This window comes from Hakea prostrata, chromosome 9 (genome assembly GCF_041222555.1).
Source record: "Hakea prostrata isolate BN-2017 chromosome 9, UWA_Hpros_2, whole genome shotgun sequence".
Lineage (NCBI taxonomy): Eukaryota > Viridiplantae > Streptophyta > Magnoliopsida > Proteales > Proteaceae > Hakea > Hakea prostrata.
This window is the reverse complement of record NC_142608.1, coordinates 54,496,949-54,514,706: the sequence shown is the minus strand read 5'-3', so window position 1 is coordinate 54,514,706 and position 17,758 is coordinate 54,496,949. Positions and strand designations below refer to the sequence as shown.

Sequence of the window (17,758 nt, the reverse complement as noted above, 5' to 3'; positions counted from 1 at the left end):
CAACAAAAGATGCAGTTATGTGTGAGCACTGCCTTGAGACCTATCATACCAAAGCTACCTGTTGGAAACCACATGGGGAAGCTTGTTGATTTTGAGCAGAAAAGGGCATGAAGGAGGGGCAAACCAAAGGCTAATCATTCAAAGACTGTTCCTATAGCACCCAGTGCAAACATCGGGTTTTCCCAGGAAGAGCTACTTACCCTCAGACGTATTCTACAACCTACTACAGCTGGTGCAGCCTCTACAAATGCTACTTCCACTACACACTCAAAACTCTTATCTTGCTACATCAGTACATTCTTTACAGGCTTCCATGCTTCCTCTGTTTCCACTCCACAGATCATCGATCTTGGAGTAACCGACCATATGACAGGTTCTGCACCTCTTTTCTTCAGTTATTCTTCTACCTCAAGGAAAGGTAAAGTCCGTACGGCCAATGGTTCTCACTCTTCCATTGCTATAAAGGAGACCATACAGGACTCTCCTTCATTTTCTTTGTCTTCAGTTTTGCATGCCCTGTCATTTTCCACTAACCTTCTTTTAATTAGTAGTCCTACCAATGATTTGAATAGTAACGTAACATTGTTTCCTTCCTATTGTGTTTTCCATGATCTGGTAATGAGGAGGGAGATTGGACGTGGTAAACTGGACAATGGCCTCTACTTCTTTTAATTAGTAGTCCTACCAATGAAGAATCTTCACCTACTATGACTGCAACTCCATATTAGGTCAATTCGGCTTTGTCAAATCTTCATCAGTGGCATCGTAGATTAGGTCACCCCATTCTAGATTCAGTTTCAATTTAGCATAAAGAAGAATTTTTTTGTGAAGCTTGTGTTTTAGCAAAGCAAACTCGTTCAAGTTATTTACCTTCCAAGAATAATGGAAATTCATTTTCGTTTGTATTAATTCATATAGATGTGTGTGAACCTCGCAAATCCATATCTATCATTGGCCATAGATGTTTTGTTACATTTATAGATTGCCATTCTAAATCCGCATGGATTTATCTTTTAAAATAAAAAAGTAAAAATAAAAAGACAGTTTTTAAATGTTTTAAAGATTTTCATAAGATGATTAGAATTCAATTCAATCCCACTATGAAAATCCTTTGTAGTGACAATAGAACCAAGTACACTAATGGCGAACTTCAAAGATATCTCTCTAATTCTGTCATAATACACCAAAGCAGTTGTGTTGATACGGTTGCCCAAAATGGTGTGTCCGAAAGAAAGAACAGGCATCTCTAAGAGATAGTTCGTTCCCTTATGATTACATGAATGTCCCAGACCAATACTAGAGTGATGCTATACTCACCACTACTTACCTAATGAACAAGATTCCCAATAGGATTTGACTTTAAGTGTCCCAATGAAGTTCTTCAAGGGACCTCTTTGTTCATAATTCCTCCTAAAGTCTTTGGTTGTCTATATTATGCCAGAAAGTCAACCTACTTGTGTCCATAGATGTGACCTTTAATGAGTTTATTCCTTATTATACACCTATCCAGGGGGAGACTCCAAGAGGAGAGGTGCTCTTTCCCAATCTGGACACTCTCGTCAAATATATAGACCCACACACAACAATACAACAATCCTTAGAAATTCAAGAAGAAATTCCTACCCAGGGGGAGCCTTCGGCCAACATACTTGAGGATACTAACTCTCCTCCTCCCTCCTCTGAACCTTGTGAGGATCTCTTTCAGGGGGAGAACACTATAAGGCACACTATTGAGGTCTCCTAAAGACAAATTGTCTATAATAAGGTTGTGCAGACTTATTAGAGGAAGAACCCCTATCGGCAACAATAGGTGGAAAAGGTTAACATGTTACCACTTCAATCTCCTACTCCAGATTCAGTTTCTACTATTTTCCTTAAGGTATCTTCTTTTGATCTCCCTATTACTGTTAGAAAAGGAGTTAGATCATGTGCTCAGCATCCCATAGTTAAGTATGTCTCATATAATTCTTTCTCTGACTCCTACCGAGCATTCATATCCTCTTTATCTATTGTATTTGTTCCAAGGAATTCGTAGGAAGCCTATGCTAATAAAAAATGGAAAGCAATAATGGTAGAGGAAATGCAAGGCTATGAAGATAAGTGGTACTAGGGAGTTGGTCGTTCTTCCTCTAGGAAACAACCAGTGGGTTGTAAATTGGTGTTTGTGGTCAAACAGAACATGGACAGTTTAGTCAATAGGTAGAATGCTAGACTGATTGTAAAGGAGTTCACCCAAACTTATGGGATTGATTATCAGGAGACCTTTGCCCCTATTGCATAACTAAACATAGTTAAGTTTCTTTTGTCTGTGGCCGTAAACCAAGATTGGGACTTGCATCAATTAGATGAAATAAATGCATTCTTGCATGGAAAATTGAAGGAAGAAGTCTACATGGAGATTCCACATGGCTGCTTTGATAGCAAAACAAAAGGAAAAGTTTGTCGGTTGAAGAAGTCGATTTATGGGTTGAAGCAATCTCCCATATGTTGGTTTGAACATATCCAAAAGGCCATGACATATATTAGATATAAACAGAGTAACGCTGACCATACTCTATTTGTCAAAAAATTCAAGTACTAAAATCACTCTCCTTATCCTTCAGGTGGATGATATTATCATCACTGGGAATGATGGTGAAGAAATGCACAAGCTAAAGGATTTTCTTGGCAAAGAATTTGAGATTAAAGATCTACAAAAGCTGAAGTACTTCTAAGGGATTGAGGTTGCTAGATCAAAAAAGGCGATCTACCTATCCCAAAGGAAGTATATCCTAGACTTACTATTAGAAGTGGGAATGTTGGGGTGTAAGGCAGTTGATACCCCAATCAAAGCAAGAGCTAAACTCAAGGAAAAAGAGGGAGTACCAATGGAAGGGGAAGATATCAAAGGCTAGTAGGGAAGCCGATCTATTTGTCCCACACTAGGCTTGACATCGCATTTGCAGTAATCCTTGTAAGTTAGTTCATCCATGACCCACATTCGGCTCATATGAACGTTCTTACTCGAAGAATACTTCAGTATTTGAAATCTACACCTAGAAAAGGAATTCTTTCGTCACCTAGAAATAGTTTGAAAATTGAAGCATATACTGGTACAGATCGGGCTAGTTCTCTTGATAGAAAGTCAATATCAGGTTATTATACCTTTGTTAGAAGCAATCTATTGACTTGGAGAAGTAAGAAGCAAAATGTGGTGTCTTTATCTAGTACAGAAGCAGAGAATAGAGCTATGGTTCAAGGAGTATGCAAGTTACTATGGCTGAAAAGTCTATTAGAAAACATTCGAATTCCAGTTACAAGTCGCATGATGTATTGTGACAACAAGGCTGCTACCGATATAGCCAACAATCCTGTGCAACATGATTGCACCAAATGTATTGAGTTTGACAGATTTTTTGTCAAGGGGAAGTTGGAGCAAGGGCTTATATGCATGCCTTTTGTGAGGTAGAGACCAAGTGGGTGATGTCTTTACTAAAGGATTGAAAGGAGACTTCCTCCCTATTCTGGGCAAACTGGGCATCACTCTTAAGGGAGAATGTTGGTTGGTTTGGCTATGAGTACTGGGTTGGTTCAGTTATGAGTAATGGGTAAACATGTTGGATGTAAAATGATGAAAAGTACTACCAAGTGCTTTTAAGCATAAAAAAGAAAAGGCTAGTAGCGTAACAGAAAATAGCTACACATAATTAATTGAAAGGTGAAGTAAAGTTTCTGTATTGGAATGATTTTTCTACCAAAACTAAATAATTTTGGTAGAAAATTTGTATCAAATTTATATATATTATGGGGTAACGCTAGTCCAGAAACATAGGATTAGATTGGCATCTTGGAACATAAAATCTTTAACAAGTAAGAGCTTAGAATTGATAAATATTATAAGGAAAAGAATAATTAATATATCTTGCATTCAAGTGACTAGATTGAAGGGTAAAAAAGCTAAAGAGTTGGATGACTTTAAACTTTGGTATACTGGGGATCAAACTAATAAAATTGGAGTAGGTCTAATAGTGGATAAAAATTTTAAGAATGATGTGGTAGATGTTAAAAGAGTGCAAGATAGGATTATTACTATCAAGTTTGTAATGGAGAAAGAGTTTGTAAATAATATTTGTGCATATGCACCTCAAGTAGGATAGATGAAAGTCTAAAGTTAAAATTTTGGGAAAATATGGATGGATTAATGCAAGGAATTCATGAAGGAGAAAAGATGATCATATGAGGTGATCACTAAATGGATATATTGGAAAAGATCAAAGAGACTATGAGAGTGTACATGGAGGATATGGTTTTGGAGAGAGGAACGAGGAAGGGATCTCAACTTTAGATTTTGCGGTTGCTTTTGACCTATCTATTGTAAATACTTACTTCAAAAAAAGAGAGGAGAATTTAATTACCTTCAAAAGTGGACATCATAGAAGCCAAATAGATTTCTTCCTAACTAGAAAGACTGATAAATTATTATGCAAGAATTACAAGGTGATACTAGGGGAAAGCTTAACTGCACAACATAGACTTGTGGTCTTGGATATGTGCTTAACCCCAAAAACTCATAAAAGGTGCAAGGTTAACTATCCCAGGATAAGATGGTGGAACTTGAAAGGAAAGTGCTTGAATCCTTTGCTAATGAAGTAGTCAAACAAGGAAAGTGGGATTTGCGGGGAACATTAATGCAATATGGAATGAGATGGCTATGTGTATCAAAAAGGTGGTAAAATATGTCCTAAATGAATCAAAAGGAAAACTCCATTCTTATAGAGAGACTTGGTGGGGGGTTAGTGACGTTCAAGCTGCCATTAAAAATAAGAGAGTTAATTTTAAGACATGGCAAAGAACTAAGGATGTAGATCTTCAAAGGTATGGGTTGCCTAGAAATGAAGCAAAAAAATTGCGGGAAAAGCAAGGGAGAAGAAGTATGAATGGTTATACAATAAGTTGAGCACGAAGGAAAGGGGAAAATCTATTTATATGATAGCTAAAATAAGAGATAGTAAGAGTAAAGATCTTGACCATGTTAGATGTATTAGAAATGGAGATGGTTAAGTACTAGTATGTGATGAGGACATTAAAAAAAAGATGGAAAATGTACTTCTCTAGTTTACTAAATGAGCATACCTTAAGCACTTGTGATTCGGACAATTACACCAATTTTCGAACATATATACGGAGAATTTCGATGTCCGAAGTAAAACAAGCACTAAAGATGATGGAAACTAGGTAAGACACAAGGTCCCGATGAAATCCCAAGAAAAGTATAGAAGAGCTTAGGAACCCATAAGCCAGTTTGGTTCCTAAGTTGTTTAATAAGATTATGAGCACAGGAAAAATGCCAGATGAATGGAGGAGACGTATCAAGGTTCCAATTTACAAAAATAAAGGAGATATTCAAAGTTTTAATAACTACAAGGGCCTTAAACTGATGAAATGTACTATGAAATTATGGGAGAGAGTAATTGAAATCCGTTTGAGACACTTAACCACAATTATGGAGAATCAATTTGGGTTTATACCGGGAAGATCTACAATGGAAGCTATTCACCTAATTAGTAGACTAATGAAAGGTATATATAATGTAGAAAAGACCTTCATATGGTATTTATTGGCCTAGAAAAAGTTTATGATAGAGTTTCTAGAGAGTTAATTTGGCAAGTACTAGAGAAAAGAAATGTTGCAAATAAATTTGTGGACATAGTTAAAGATATGTACGATGGTTCAGTGACAAGTGTAAGAACAATGGGGGGACAAAGTAATGAATTCCCAATTACAGTTGCATTACATCAAGGATCAACTTTAAGCCCTTATTTATTAGCATTTGTAATTGATAAATTAACCAAAGACATTCAAGATGAGGTTCCCTGGTGTATGCTTTTTGTTGATGACATTGTGTTAATAGATGAGACTCAAATGGGGATTAATACCAAGTTAGAATCATGAAGAGCAGCTTTGGAATCAAAAGGCTTTAAACTAAGTAGAACGAAGACAGAATATCTAGTTTGCAACTTTAGTCATGATCGAGCAAACGATGAGGTGGTGAAACTTGACAATAAGGAGATTCCTTAGAGTAATTGTTTTAGGTACCTAGGTTTAATCATAAATAAAAGAGGAGACAGAGGATGATGTTTTCCAAAGAATTAAAATACAGTGGATGAAGTGGAGAGGTGCGTCTGGGGTTTTGTGTGATTTATGTATTCCATTAAAGCTTAAAGGAAAATTCTATAGAACCGTCGTTCGACTAGCTATGATGTATGGTTTAGAGTGTTGGGTTGTTAAAAAGAATCATATAAATGAACTTCGTGTAGCAAAAATGAAGATGCTAAGATGGATGAATGGCAAAACTAAGAAAGATAAAATAATAAATGATCATATTAGAGTTGGCCTGGGAGTTGCTCCTATAAGTGATAAACTTTGAGAAAGTCGTTTAAGGTGGCATGGCCACATTCAATAGAGACCTATAAATACCCCTATACAGATAAATGATATAATTGAGATTGAAGAAACTAGAAGAGCTAGGGGCAGACCTAAGATAACCTTATAAGAAGTGGTGAGAAAGGATATGCATAGCTTAGGCCTTGTATCTAGCATGGCCTCAAACAGAACAAATTGGAAGGCAAGAATCCATGTAGCCGACCCCATTTAGTTGGAACAAGACTTATTATTGTTGTTGTTGTTATGGGGTAAATAGTAGAAAATAACTTAAACATGTGCATAATATAATGCTCTATTTTAGTATTGGTCTTTTTTGAGTTATGTCTATGTTGCGTATTGTGCAAGTGTAGCAAACTGTGCAAATGTGCATTGATTTGCTGGTGAAAAGCAGAATTGATGGTTCTACAGATATAGCATAAAATTCCAATTCACCGGTTGATATCTACCTTGCATTGTTTTGGATCTCAACAAAATTTGTTTGATCAACCATAAAAACTCTACCATTGTCATAATTGTCACGGCACCAAGGCAAATTATGCAGTTGCTAGGCAATTAAGTGACAACTGACAGCTAGGCATGGCCAAGGCACCTTAGTTGAGGAAAATGTGCACCTGTGGCTGATTTTTGCTCCAGTATATGTTTTCTTTTTTTCTCTTTCTTGCATTTTTTTTAATTGTTTTTTGCTTCTTTTTCCTCTTCGTTTTCCTCTTCTGTTCCCATTGTTACCTTTTCCTTCTTCTTCCCACCGGGGAAAAAAAAAAAAAAAAGAAGAAGAAGAAGAAGATAAACATTCTTGTTTTCCCGTATTGGAGTACAGATCTGATGCAGGGCCAAGCCCAGATCTAGAATAGTCTGGCTTAGGCCTAGCCTACGTGCAGCTTCGCAAGGGCCAAGTTGTGGCCAATGTAAGCAGTCTTTTTATTTCTTGTCTTTTGATTGTATTGGTAGCTAGGTGTTATTCATATTTTAGGTAGTGCAAATGAGATTGTTTTTAGTTCCTAGGTTTCCTTCTAAATTTCCTGGTTAGAAGTTTGAAAGTTTTACTTATATTTGATGTTCTATTGGGTGCATTTTCTAGATGTGGAGATGCTCGTCCTTCTGTATCCTCAATGTAACTAGAGGCTTTAGCCTCCACATCTTCTCAACAAACGCAAACCATGAAGAGGGTTTTCAAAACCTCCAGAATTGAATTTAGAGGGGGAAAAAAAGAAGAGAAAAAAGAAGAAGAAAGAAAGAAAGAAAGAAAGAAAGAAAGAAGAACAAGCAGAAGAAGAAGCTCCCCTAGAGACCCTGTAGCTGTAAATCTCAACTATAATACGGTGGACCTTTGGTCTGGTTTGATGGATTCTGATGGTGGACAACTAGTGGACTTTAAGATAACAAATCTATCCCCCACTGACCTATCTTACCCTTTCTACTATCACCATCTCCATATCATAGACATCACCATTTACATCTTCACCATTCATTTCTGCCACCTCTAGGCTCTCAATCTTCAATCTCAAACAGCAGAAACCCATTTGAATTCTCCATCAAGCCCTGGGTGCTCGAACAAACAATGCAACTAGTCACCTAACCCAGGAGATGCCTTAACAACTATTGTTGATGATATTTTTAGAATTTTAGCCTTTAATTGCTCCATCAAAATTAGGCTGTGACAACTGCCTTTGACTAAAATGTACTTCGAATTAAATCCTTGCTACATGCCTATGTATAGCTCTTCTACCACATCTAAATCACCATTAGACTTTTCTAATCTGCCAGCTAAAATAAAGGAATAACAACTCCTAAACTGCCATATTGATTAAAGGAAGAAGAAAAAAAAAAGTAATGCACAAACTGTGCTAGTATGAAAATTCTCAATGGTTCACTCTAGTATTTGGGCTTCTTCAACTTTTCCTGCCAAAATGTGCCAGAGAGGCTTCTTCATATCCATTATGGATTGTAAATTTCTCTCTTCATGAATGTCCATAAAACAGCACCTGAGGGTGAGTGAACTTTTAATCATCCACCTCATATGCATAGCAGCATACTAAACAAAAAATGCTACACACTAATATGTAAGAATCTACCAAAGCTAGTATTATTAAAGATAGCTAGAGTGAAAACTCGGCCACTTTGGTTTAGTGGGTTGAATCATACAACGGATATAAAGTTCCCATCTCCTTCTGAAACATACAGTGGCTACAAATCTTAGCTTTTTTTTTCCACAAGTAGCCATTACATTTCATTGAGAAATGGAAAAGCAACAACCAATGGGGGACAGGATTCAAGTATTGGATTATATAATACCAGCAAACAGGATATGGTCCTACACATGTGAGACTCATATCAAACTCTTACTTCACCATCTCATCTGCAAGTTAACCAAATGGAATCATGCATGAATGCAAATGGAATCATGTATGAATGCCTATACCTGTGTCTTAGTTTTATAACCAAATTAAACATAAGCAAATATTAAAATACCCTAACCACATGATTAAATGAGTAAAGCAATAATCAGCAGTAGCAACAGTAACATATCTAGTGAAGGACTTGCCACATCTTGGTGTTAAACATTATATACAGCCATGCCATAATCCGCAAAACAGTTAAATGGTTAACCATTTTATTGTTTTGTTGAAAATGAACAAGTATTTAAAATATTAATTGTAAACTCACCTAGATGGAACAACATAAGTAATCAAGAAAATGGTGAATGCTGCACTGAGAATGAAAGGAAGGCATAAGTTGAACTGACTGTCTCATTGTGCAACTCCAAGCAGTATCCACGGATCCACATCGTCAGAATCTCAAGTTGAATGAAACAATAAGGTTACATAAAAATTAACCAAGTGGCCACAACTACAGCCTATGTCTTTGCACTACCAATCTGTGAAATGCTTGAACCAGCTGATCTATCATTGGACTCTAGTGTTCGCTGTGAAGATCCAAGTGCGCCTAAAGCCTCTAAAAAGAACTTCTTGTTGGGCATAATACCGTCTCTGTCCATATGCTTAAGCAACTTCTGAAGAAGGTCCTTCATATTGGCTTTAGTGTAGGCACTGTAAAGAAGTTTGTATGTCGATGCACCTGGAGACAACCCATTATTACATGCATACTCAAAAAGAAGATCTGCTTCAGCAGGTAGGCCATTCATGCAGTATACACCAAGCATGACATTCAGAGTTGAGACCTGCATCTCCTTCCCAGATTCCATCATCTCATCAAAAGTTTCTCTGGCCCTTGATACACAGTCACAAAGCCCAAACATTGAAATAAGACTCTCATATGTGATGTAGCTTGGGGTATATCCCATTTCTATCAACTTTTTGAAGACGGACTCTGCCTTCTCTCTAAGCCTGGCCTTCCCATAGTTCAAAATCATTGAATTAAATGTAGGCAGTGTGGGCTTCTCCTTGGAATGCAATAAGCTTTTGAAAACTTGCTCCATCTTGTCAAAAGCTTGGCGTTTACCATATGCATCAATTAACAAATTAAATGTGATTATATTAGGCTTACACTGATTGCTCCTCATCTGAGAAAGCACAGATTCCATTTCTCTAATCATCCCATTCTTACCATATGCATCCATCACACCATTATAGGTATAGATGTCAGGTGAGATAATGCTCTCATCAAGATCTTTGAACAAAGCATTGACCTGATTCACATTTCGTGCCTGAGCAAAAGCTCTCAATAGAATGTTGTACGTCACAACAGTGGGTTTGCATCGTTCAATTCCCTTCATTTTCTCAAAGTACCCAAGGGCTTTGTCCAAAGCTTTGGATTTATCTCGAGAGTGCAGATGAGCTGTGATGAGTGCATTGTACACTGAAGTATCTGGTCGACATCCACTATTACGCATCTCAGAGAACAACCACATTGCCATTCGTGTCTGACCCTTTTTTCCCATTACAGATATTAATTTTGAATAAACACCATTATCTGCAATGTACCAGCGTTGTTTCTGCATCCATCTGAATACCTAAATCCAGTGGTTGTGAAACAGATGATCAGCCAATTTGTTTTTAAAATGATAGTCAAGACAATGCTTGTTACAATGTTAACTACTCAGGTTTGCAGGGTTGGTTGTGCAGCTATGTGATCGGTAAATCATTGCTAAGGTTCAGAACCACAATTTCTGTTGCCAATAAAACAGATCACGATTACAATGCCCAACTCTGTGAAATGCTATTTTAGAAATAAGGAACCAACTACTAGACCAACATCAGAAAATTTTAACTCAGCCTATATGAATTTTCATAGGACTTTGCTTGCTATATCTTATACAAGCCATATTCATAACATAGAAGGTACGGATGAACTAGCTGAGTTAAACTAACTTGGCCAAATTTTATAGCTTAGATTTTGGTCAGTCAGAAAATGGGGTTAAAAGGATCTCTAAAGTACCTGCACTACATACGCAGAAGATTTTTTTTTTCTCCCCACCCCACTCCCTTCCTTTTCCCCAAGAACAAGCTTGCAGGAAAGTATACCGTTTGAAATTGATGGGAAGCATAAAATCAATGTATCCTGAATTTCCGATGCATTGGGTATCTTAATACCTACCAATTTCAGTGAAGTCTGAAGATAAGGATGGGATTCTCATGACAACAAAGGACAAGCATATGCAACAAAATTATTTGAAGTCAGATTATATCATTAAATAAGAACCAACAACTAGCTATCCACAGAACAATGGAAGACACCAACTAGATAAATGCCAGGGAACTACAACCGAAAAAGGAGTGGCCGCTCTGGTTTCGACACAGAGAAGAAAGATCCCATGGTTAGCGTTACAAAGGTGGAATGCTCTACAAACATTCATAAACTCAATTGAATAGAAAATTTCACACTGCTATAGAGAGACAAATGCATTGGCAGATTATTTGGCCCATTCAGCAGCAAGACAGCAGAGCTCAACTCCATTAAGTGAATGGCCAACAGTGCTGTGAATGGAAATAGAAAGGGGCAGAACAAAACAGCCAAGATATAGATTTGCTTAATTTTATATAGGCTCTTGCATTGAAGAGTGATGTAAAGAAGTATCAATTTGTACACTATTTCGTTTTTCTTAATGTAATTCATAAATAAAACGAAGTTTAGACAAAAGAGGAATTGGGGCTACGAAGAAAACAAACCTCAATACATTGAAGCCATCTATCTTTCTTTCCGAGCTCCTCAAAGAGAAGGAAACAATGGTCAGTTCTAAGGAGCTTCACATACTTATTGAGAGTCGAGACTAACGGCTTCTCATCATTAAAATTCCTCAGAACCGTACGAACAAGTTCGTTTTCTTCTGACTTGTCACTCTTAGAAGCAGTTTTTCTCTTCGGGCGAGTTGAAATGCAATCAATTTGCTTTATGGGTTTCTGCGAAAATCTCACTGTAAGTCTTCTCTGCTTTAGATTAAGTTCGGAAGTTGAGGGCTTGGTAGAAAATGGCGTTGTAGCATGCAGTTGCAGAGATTGGGTCGATAAAGTTAGGGGCATTTTTGAAGGCTTCGGTTGGATTCACAGAAGAATAGATTTATGGGTTTTGGAAATTTCAATTCTATTGTGTAATCCCATACGAAAAGATTGAATTCAGGTAGACCCAAGCCTGGAATTTGGAGGGGAGACTCCTGTACCTTACACAGTGCAAGAAGTTTCCTCTAAAGTCTCTAACTAGTAAAGAAAGAAACTGAATTATAAATTAAATTCCATTTTACTCAAGGAAAACCGAAAACCCGAAATAAACATTTTTATGTTTGATAAACCAATTTTTTTTTTTTTATTATTGTGTTTCTTTTCAAAGAAATGATCCATACCATTTCAAGTTTCCAATAAGATTTTTTTTTTTTTTTTTTTGGTGGAAAATAAGTTCATTCAGTAAAAGGCCAATGTCCAAAGTTGGAAGATAACACCTCATGAAACCATGGGGAGGAGTTTGGCCACTCAGTCCAAGCGCATACGGTGAGTGTCTTCCGGGACTAGGGAATGGGCTAAACCATTAAAGTCCCTAGATAGAAAGGGAAAATTACATCTTTCAAATTCCTTCATTAGGAGGCCAATATTGAACAAAATACCACCAATCTGTGTAGGGAGAGTTGGATTTTGCTCCTTGATCAAGTTCACTAAGACTTGGTTGAGGAAACTTCAATCACCTGTAGACCTTCTCAATGGCATTCAACCAAGGCGGTTCTGATAGCCAATGCTTCACCGATCAAAGGTTTCCCAAAGTCCGAAGGGTCCGATATTAGCTTGAATTACATGGCTACTTTGATCCAATATCGCAAAATACGCTCCTCTTGTAGTTTCCATTGGTAAAGCTGCATCACAAAGAACCTTTTGAGCATAACGGGTTCTTGTATCATTCTCCACATCTCTAGGAGGCCTTGTTAACGTAGTTTTCACCTACAAGATTAATGAATTTTCTCTAGTTTAACCCAGAGAGGTGGCCAAGTTGGCAAATACTAACACTTCCACATAAGAAGTCAGAGTTTGAATCCCCTTAAGGCCAGGGATGAAGCCCCGCGTATATTAATTATATGAAGCTCCTCTGAGGATGTAGTCGATGTGTGCATTAGCTGATCTTCTGTTCATTCTTAGTAAGAAAACAATTTGCAAAAATTTAAAGACTCATGTTATATTCAAAGTCGCCAATTAGGAAGTTAACTAAATTTTTTTGTTTTATTATCATAGTTTAAAAATTAGTTCTTCAAACGAAGAAAACTTGGCCAAACGTCAAACGTCAAACTTGGTCCAAGATCTATCTAAGTACTAGAAACTTTGTCAAACGTCTAGAAGACTACATTAGGATAAAAAAAATGAAATAATTCCCAAGGTTGGGCTCAATTAGCAAATACCAACACCTCATAGATAGATCAATTGTCACACCCCACCTAGCCAGATTCGGACTCACCTGATTACCCATGGAGGGATAACTCTACAGGATCTTGGTTCATAGTCAATCCATGAAAAAGATGCAACACAGCATAATCCAAAAGCAAAAAAGAAAGTAAAGTATAAGATGTTTAAACATTAAGTGTTATTACAGTTATCCATAATATATCTCAGAGCTAGAAAAAATCAACAGTAGAGTTCAAAAGAAGTATACTTTCAATGAGGGAAGTCTAATTGTTATCGAGGAAAAATCAATAATCTAAGTAACGTCCCTGCCTAAAAAACCAATAAAGAACATCAGTGATGGTCACCAGGGCAACTACTCCCTCCCATGACATCTCCACAGCCTCAGAAGGGTTGGACTCTATGGGCATAGTCCACACAAAAACATGTATCTCCATGTATCCCTATGTCCTCTCACAGTTGTCCATCGAAGGACTCTGTCGGCGCAAACCTTCCATAAAAAATGAATCCTCATAACCTATAGAAGATTCTAAAAAAAATACACAAAAGGGACGAGTTCCATAGAACTCAATGAGGTCAACATAATCTCACATTGCGCGACAGTCACACATTTGTGTACGTAATGTCATATGGAGTAATGAATGATCAATGATAATAATGATGATGTAAGAATGATCCTAGACTCTAATGAATGCAACCTCTATAGTTGACATGCATTAAGTTAAACAACACAGCCTCCTATGGGAGGTCTCGTCACCTCCCTCAAGGACTAGTTACCTCTTTTGGGTTCTCCGCGGCTTTGGGTTCAAGTCACATCATACCTTGGCTGGGGATTAAATCGTCACTCTCTCACCATCACCATTGGGTCTGAGAACTGCGTGTTTCAAGGATAATCTAGCCCAATGCAAAGTCAACTATGTCTCATACTACATGTTGTATGAATACCTTCCCTTATACCTAGTGCCCTTTTGGTCCACATATCCTTCCCACCTAAGGATGTTGTTCCCCACAAAAATCACACATCTTGTAACCCTATGGTTGTCCACATATGCATAGGCAAACACCCTCATGGCTTTCTCACGGAAATCACACACTGTGTTGAAAGTACCACAAGCCCAACACTATACATATGCAACATTTCCATTTGTATGATGACAATGGGCCTGAGCCTCCCCATGTAAATCACACATCATGCTAGATGACTACGAGACCCAACCACTGCCAATCACAGGTCACTTGACTCCAATACCCATGCCGAATGGGTAGTAGCACTCAATGGGTTTCTAACCAATGCATCTAAACATCAATTGACCCTATCCCTAATGATTCTAGGAAAATGCAATAGGCACCTAGGGTAATGGGTGAACCCACAACAATTCATAAGGATGTAATATAGCATATGCAATCCCAAGAAGTAGATTCAAAACAAATACATACTACATGAGAATGTATCCTCACAATATAGTAACAAACTATGAAATTAAATTAAATACATGATGTAGGATCATGTCTCCCATCACCTGTAAATGGCAATAACAAACTCCAAGGTCCAAGGAATCCACAAATTGAGAGTGCAAAAGACCCAAAATAACCCTAGAAAATAAGTAGATTGAGTTAGGTATAATTCATGAATCGATCGGGCATCAAACGAGCCAAAACACACACTCGGATCAGGGGGCAGTAGGATAGGCCTATCAGGTCCAGTTGACCACCCCCCATGCTGCGACCAAGAATGCTCGACTTCGAGCTCTTCTAGAAACCACTCCATTGGGGATTTTTGAGACTTCAATGGGATACTACTATTGTCCCAAAAACACCTTCCAATCTCCCCAATTAGTTCCAAATCAAAAATCCCCAATTTGGCTCTTAGAGAGTTGTCCATGGGCATCTCAAAGAGGTTCAATCAGTTTCAAATGGGTGAAATGGGACCAACCAACACTCAATAAAAACTAAGAGACATAAAGAGAACATCAACAAACATTCAATACTACCCAAGTCCTACAACTATCACCATTAATGCAATATATCATCATAAATACTCCAAGAGAAAGGTTGCAAAGAGGGTTTTTAAAGTCTTCTTACCTCAACATGCAATTCTCTTTGTGATTCTCTCTTCGACATTATCAAATGAGCAAAGATTCTTCAAAACTCCAAGCTCTCATTCTCTCCCACATTCTCAGCCTCCCTCTAACATAAACAATGCATTTATGAGACGAGAGAATCATAAAATAGGGTTTTAAAAATGAAATCCCAAAAATGCCCCGATTCTGGGTAGAGGCGGTCAGTGCAACTGGCCCCAATTGACCAGCCCTCTATCTCCTTCATGCAAAGTGTCACACCCCACCCAGCCGGATCCAATTACACCAGAATACCCATGGGCGTGATACACCACAGGATCAAGGTTCATGACCAAATCCATAACACAACACTGTATAACATAATCAAAGAGCAAGAAAATATTAAAGTGCCAAATATAATTGAAGTATTAAAATTTAGTTATTATAATCATCCATAAATTAAAGTTTAAAAATCAATATCCATTGTTAATCAAGTTTAATCATCAACGTTCAAGAAAAGTAACCGTTTTATAGCAAAAGTCTATTCTCTAGAGGCATAGACTATTAAGTAGTGCCCTCATCTATCGGCTAGATGAGAAGGATATAGCACATAGATACAAAGGTAAGATATCTCCAGTGTCTTAAAATTGTTGGACTCTGTAGGCACAGTCTGAACAGGTAGACAACTAGCCATGTAGCTCTATGTCCTCTGTCGTGGGTCCCTCGTAGGACCTGAACGACGATGGACTCTCCAGGAGAACTGGGTCCTCATAATCTGCAATAATATCTAAAATGTATATATAGAAAGGAATAAGCTCAACAGAACTCAGTGAGGTCAACATAACAATATATCATGCATCCATCACACATTTCCATAAGCAATTTGTGTATAGTATATGATCAGATGAGTGAATGAATATGTATGCATGTATGCTCTTGACTCTAACAATGGAGTCTCTATGGTAGACAAACATTAAGTTATACACCAGCCTCCTCTGGGTGGTCTCAATCACTCTCCCTCAACAAGAGAAGTCTATTGGGTTCTCCGCGGTAGTTGGGTCAAGTCACATCAAACCGTGGCTAGGGATTAGGTCACCACTCTCTCACATCACCATTGGTCTGAGAACTGGCGCATATCAAGAATAACCTAGGCCCAATGCAAAGTCATAAAGTATCATACTACATGTGGTCCAGATACCTTCCCTCATGCCTAGTGCCCTTTTGGTTTGGTATCCTTCTCTACCGAGGAGTGGCATCCTCAATGAGAGGCATTTGTTGGATCCCATCCCTTAACCCTATGGTCATCCACATATGTTGGGGCAGATGCCTCTCATGTCTCCTCATAACACTCAAACCGTCTTTTAGATGCCCCATGAGCCCAACCCTAACATATGCAACTCTACCATCTCATGATAACAGTGGGCCTATTTGATGCACACAGGACCCAGCCACTACCATCATGGGTCACTCGGCTTCAATACCTCTGCTGAAAGGGTAGTAGTACTTAGTGTTTTGAGAGTTGAGGCTTTCACATTTAAGGTGGCCTCACTATCTAATTTTCTTAAAGATTGGAATGCTGACAAATTTGGTGATATGAACATCATTTGTGATAGAATTGAACTGGAATTGTTAGCAATTGAGAATTTGTCTTTCTCTATACTAGAACCTATATCATCAAGAAAAGAACTAGTTAAAGTGGATTTATAATTCTTAAGAGTCTTTCTAGTTCCAGAAATCTAGACTACAATATGTTTTTTTTTTGGGATAGGAATACAAAGTTTTATAAAAAAGCGGCTAAAATTCACTTAAAACAAAGGAAAATTGATTTTATTAAGAATGGAAGTGAGTGTATTTATGACCCTGCGGGTATTGCTAATTGTTTTGCTCACTTTAAGCAGGATCTTTACACTTCCAATAAACCTATGATTCCCCCCCCCCTTTGTTGACATGTTATTTCCTCCTATTAATTATATTGCAAATAACTCTTCCCTGTCTAATTGCCCTAGTCTAGAGGAACTACACCTTTTTGTGTTTGCAACTGGGGCCTCGAAAACTTCAGGTATTGATGGTTATCAAGCTTGCTTTTTTTCAACAGTTTTGGGAATTAATCAAATTGGATATTGTACAGTTTGCAACTAATTTTTTTAATACTACAACCTTACCTCCTGGGACTAACCATACTCTTCTCTGTTTTATTCCTAAAACTGAGGGAGCCTCCCAGGTCTTTGATTTTAAGCACATTAGTTTTTGTAATGTATCCTACAAGATTCTTGCAAAGCTATTGGCTTTTAGAATTATACCTTTTTTCAACAACATTGTATCTCCTTTTCAAAGTGCCTTATTGCCTGGTAGACAAATCACTAACAATATTATGATTGCCCATGAGATTTTTTATTTCATGAAAAAAACTAAGGCTAAACAGGGTTATGTGGCATTGAAGTTTGA

At 37.6% G+C, this 17,758-nt stretch overlaps 1 protein-coding gene across 1 annotated transcript; it reads right to left on the bottom strand.

Moving 5' to 3' along the window:
• Positions 1-8,881: 8,881 nt before the first annotated feature.
• Positions 8,882-12,062, bottom strand: LOC149005590 (uncharacterized). Its single transcript, XM_089135515.1, has 2 exons — positions 11,550-12,062; positions 8,882-10,393 (listed from the first exon to the last, which is right to left on the bottom strand). Exons 1-2 carry the CDS (start codon positions 11,898-11,900, stop codon positions 9,278-9,280), a joined length of 1,467 nt encoding a protein of 488 aa, XP_088991641.1. The 5' UTR covers positions 11,901-12,062; the 3' UTR covers positions 8,882-9,277.
• Between the last annotated feature and the right edge of the window lie 5,696 nt (positions 12,063-17,758).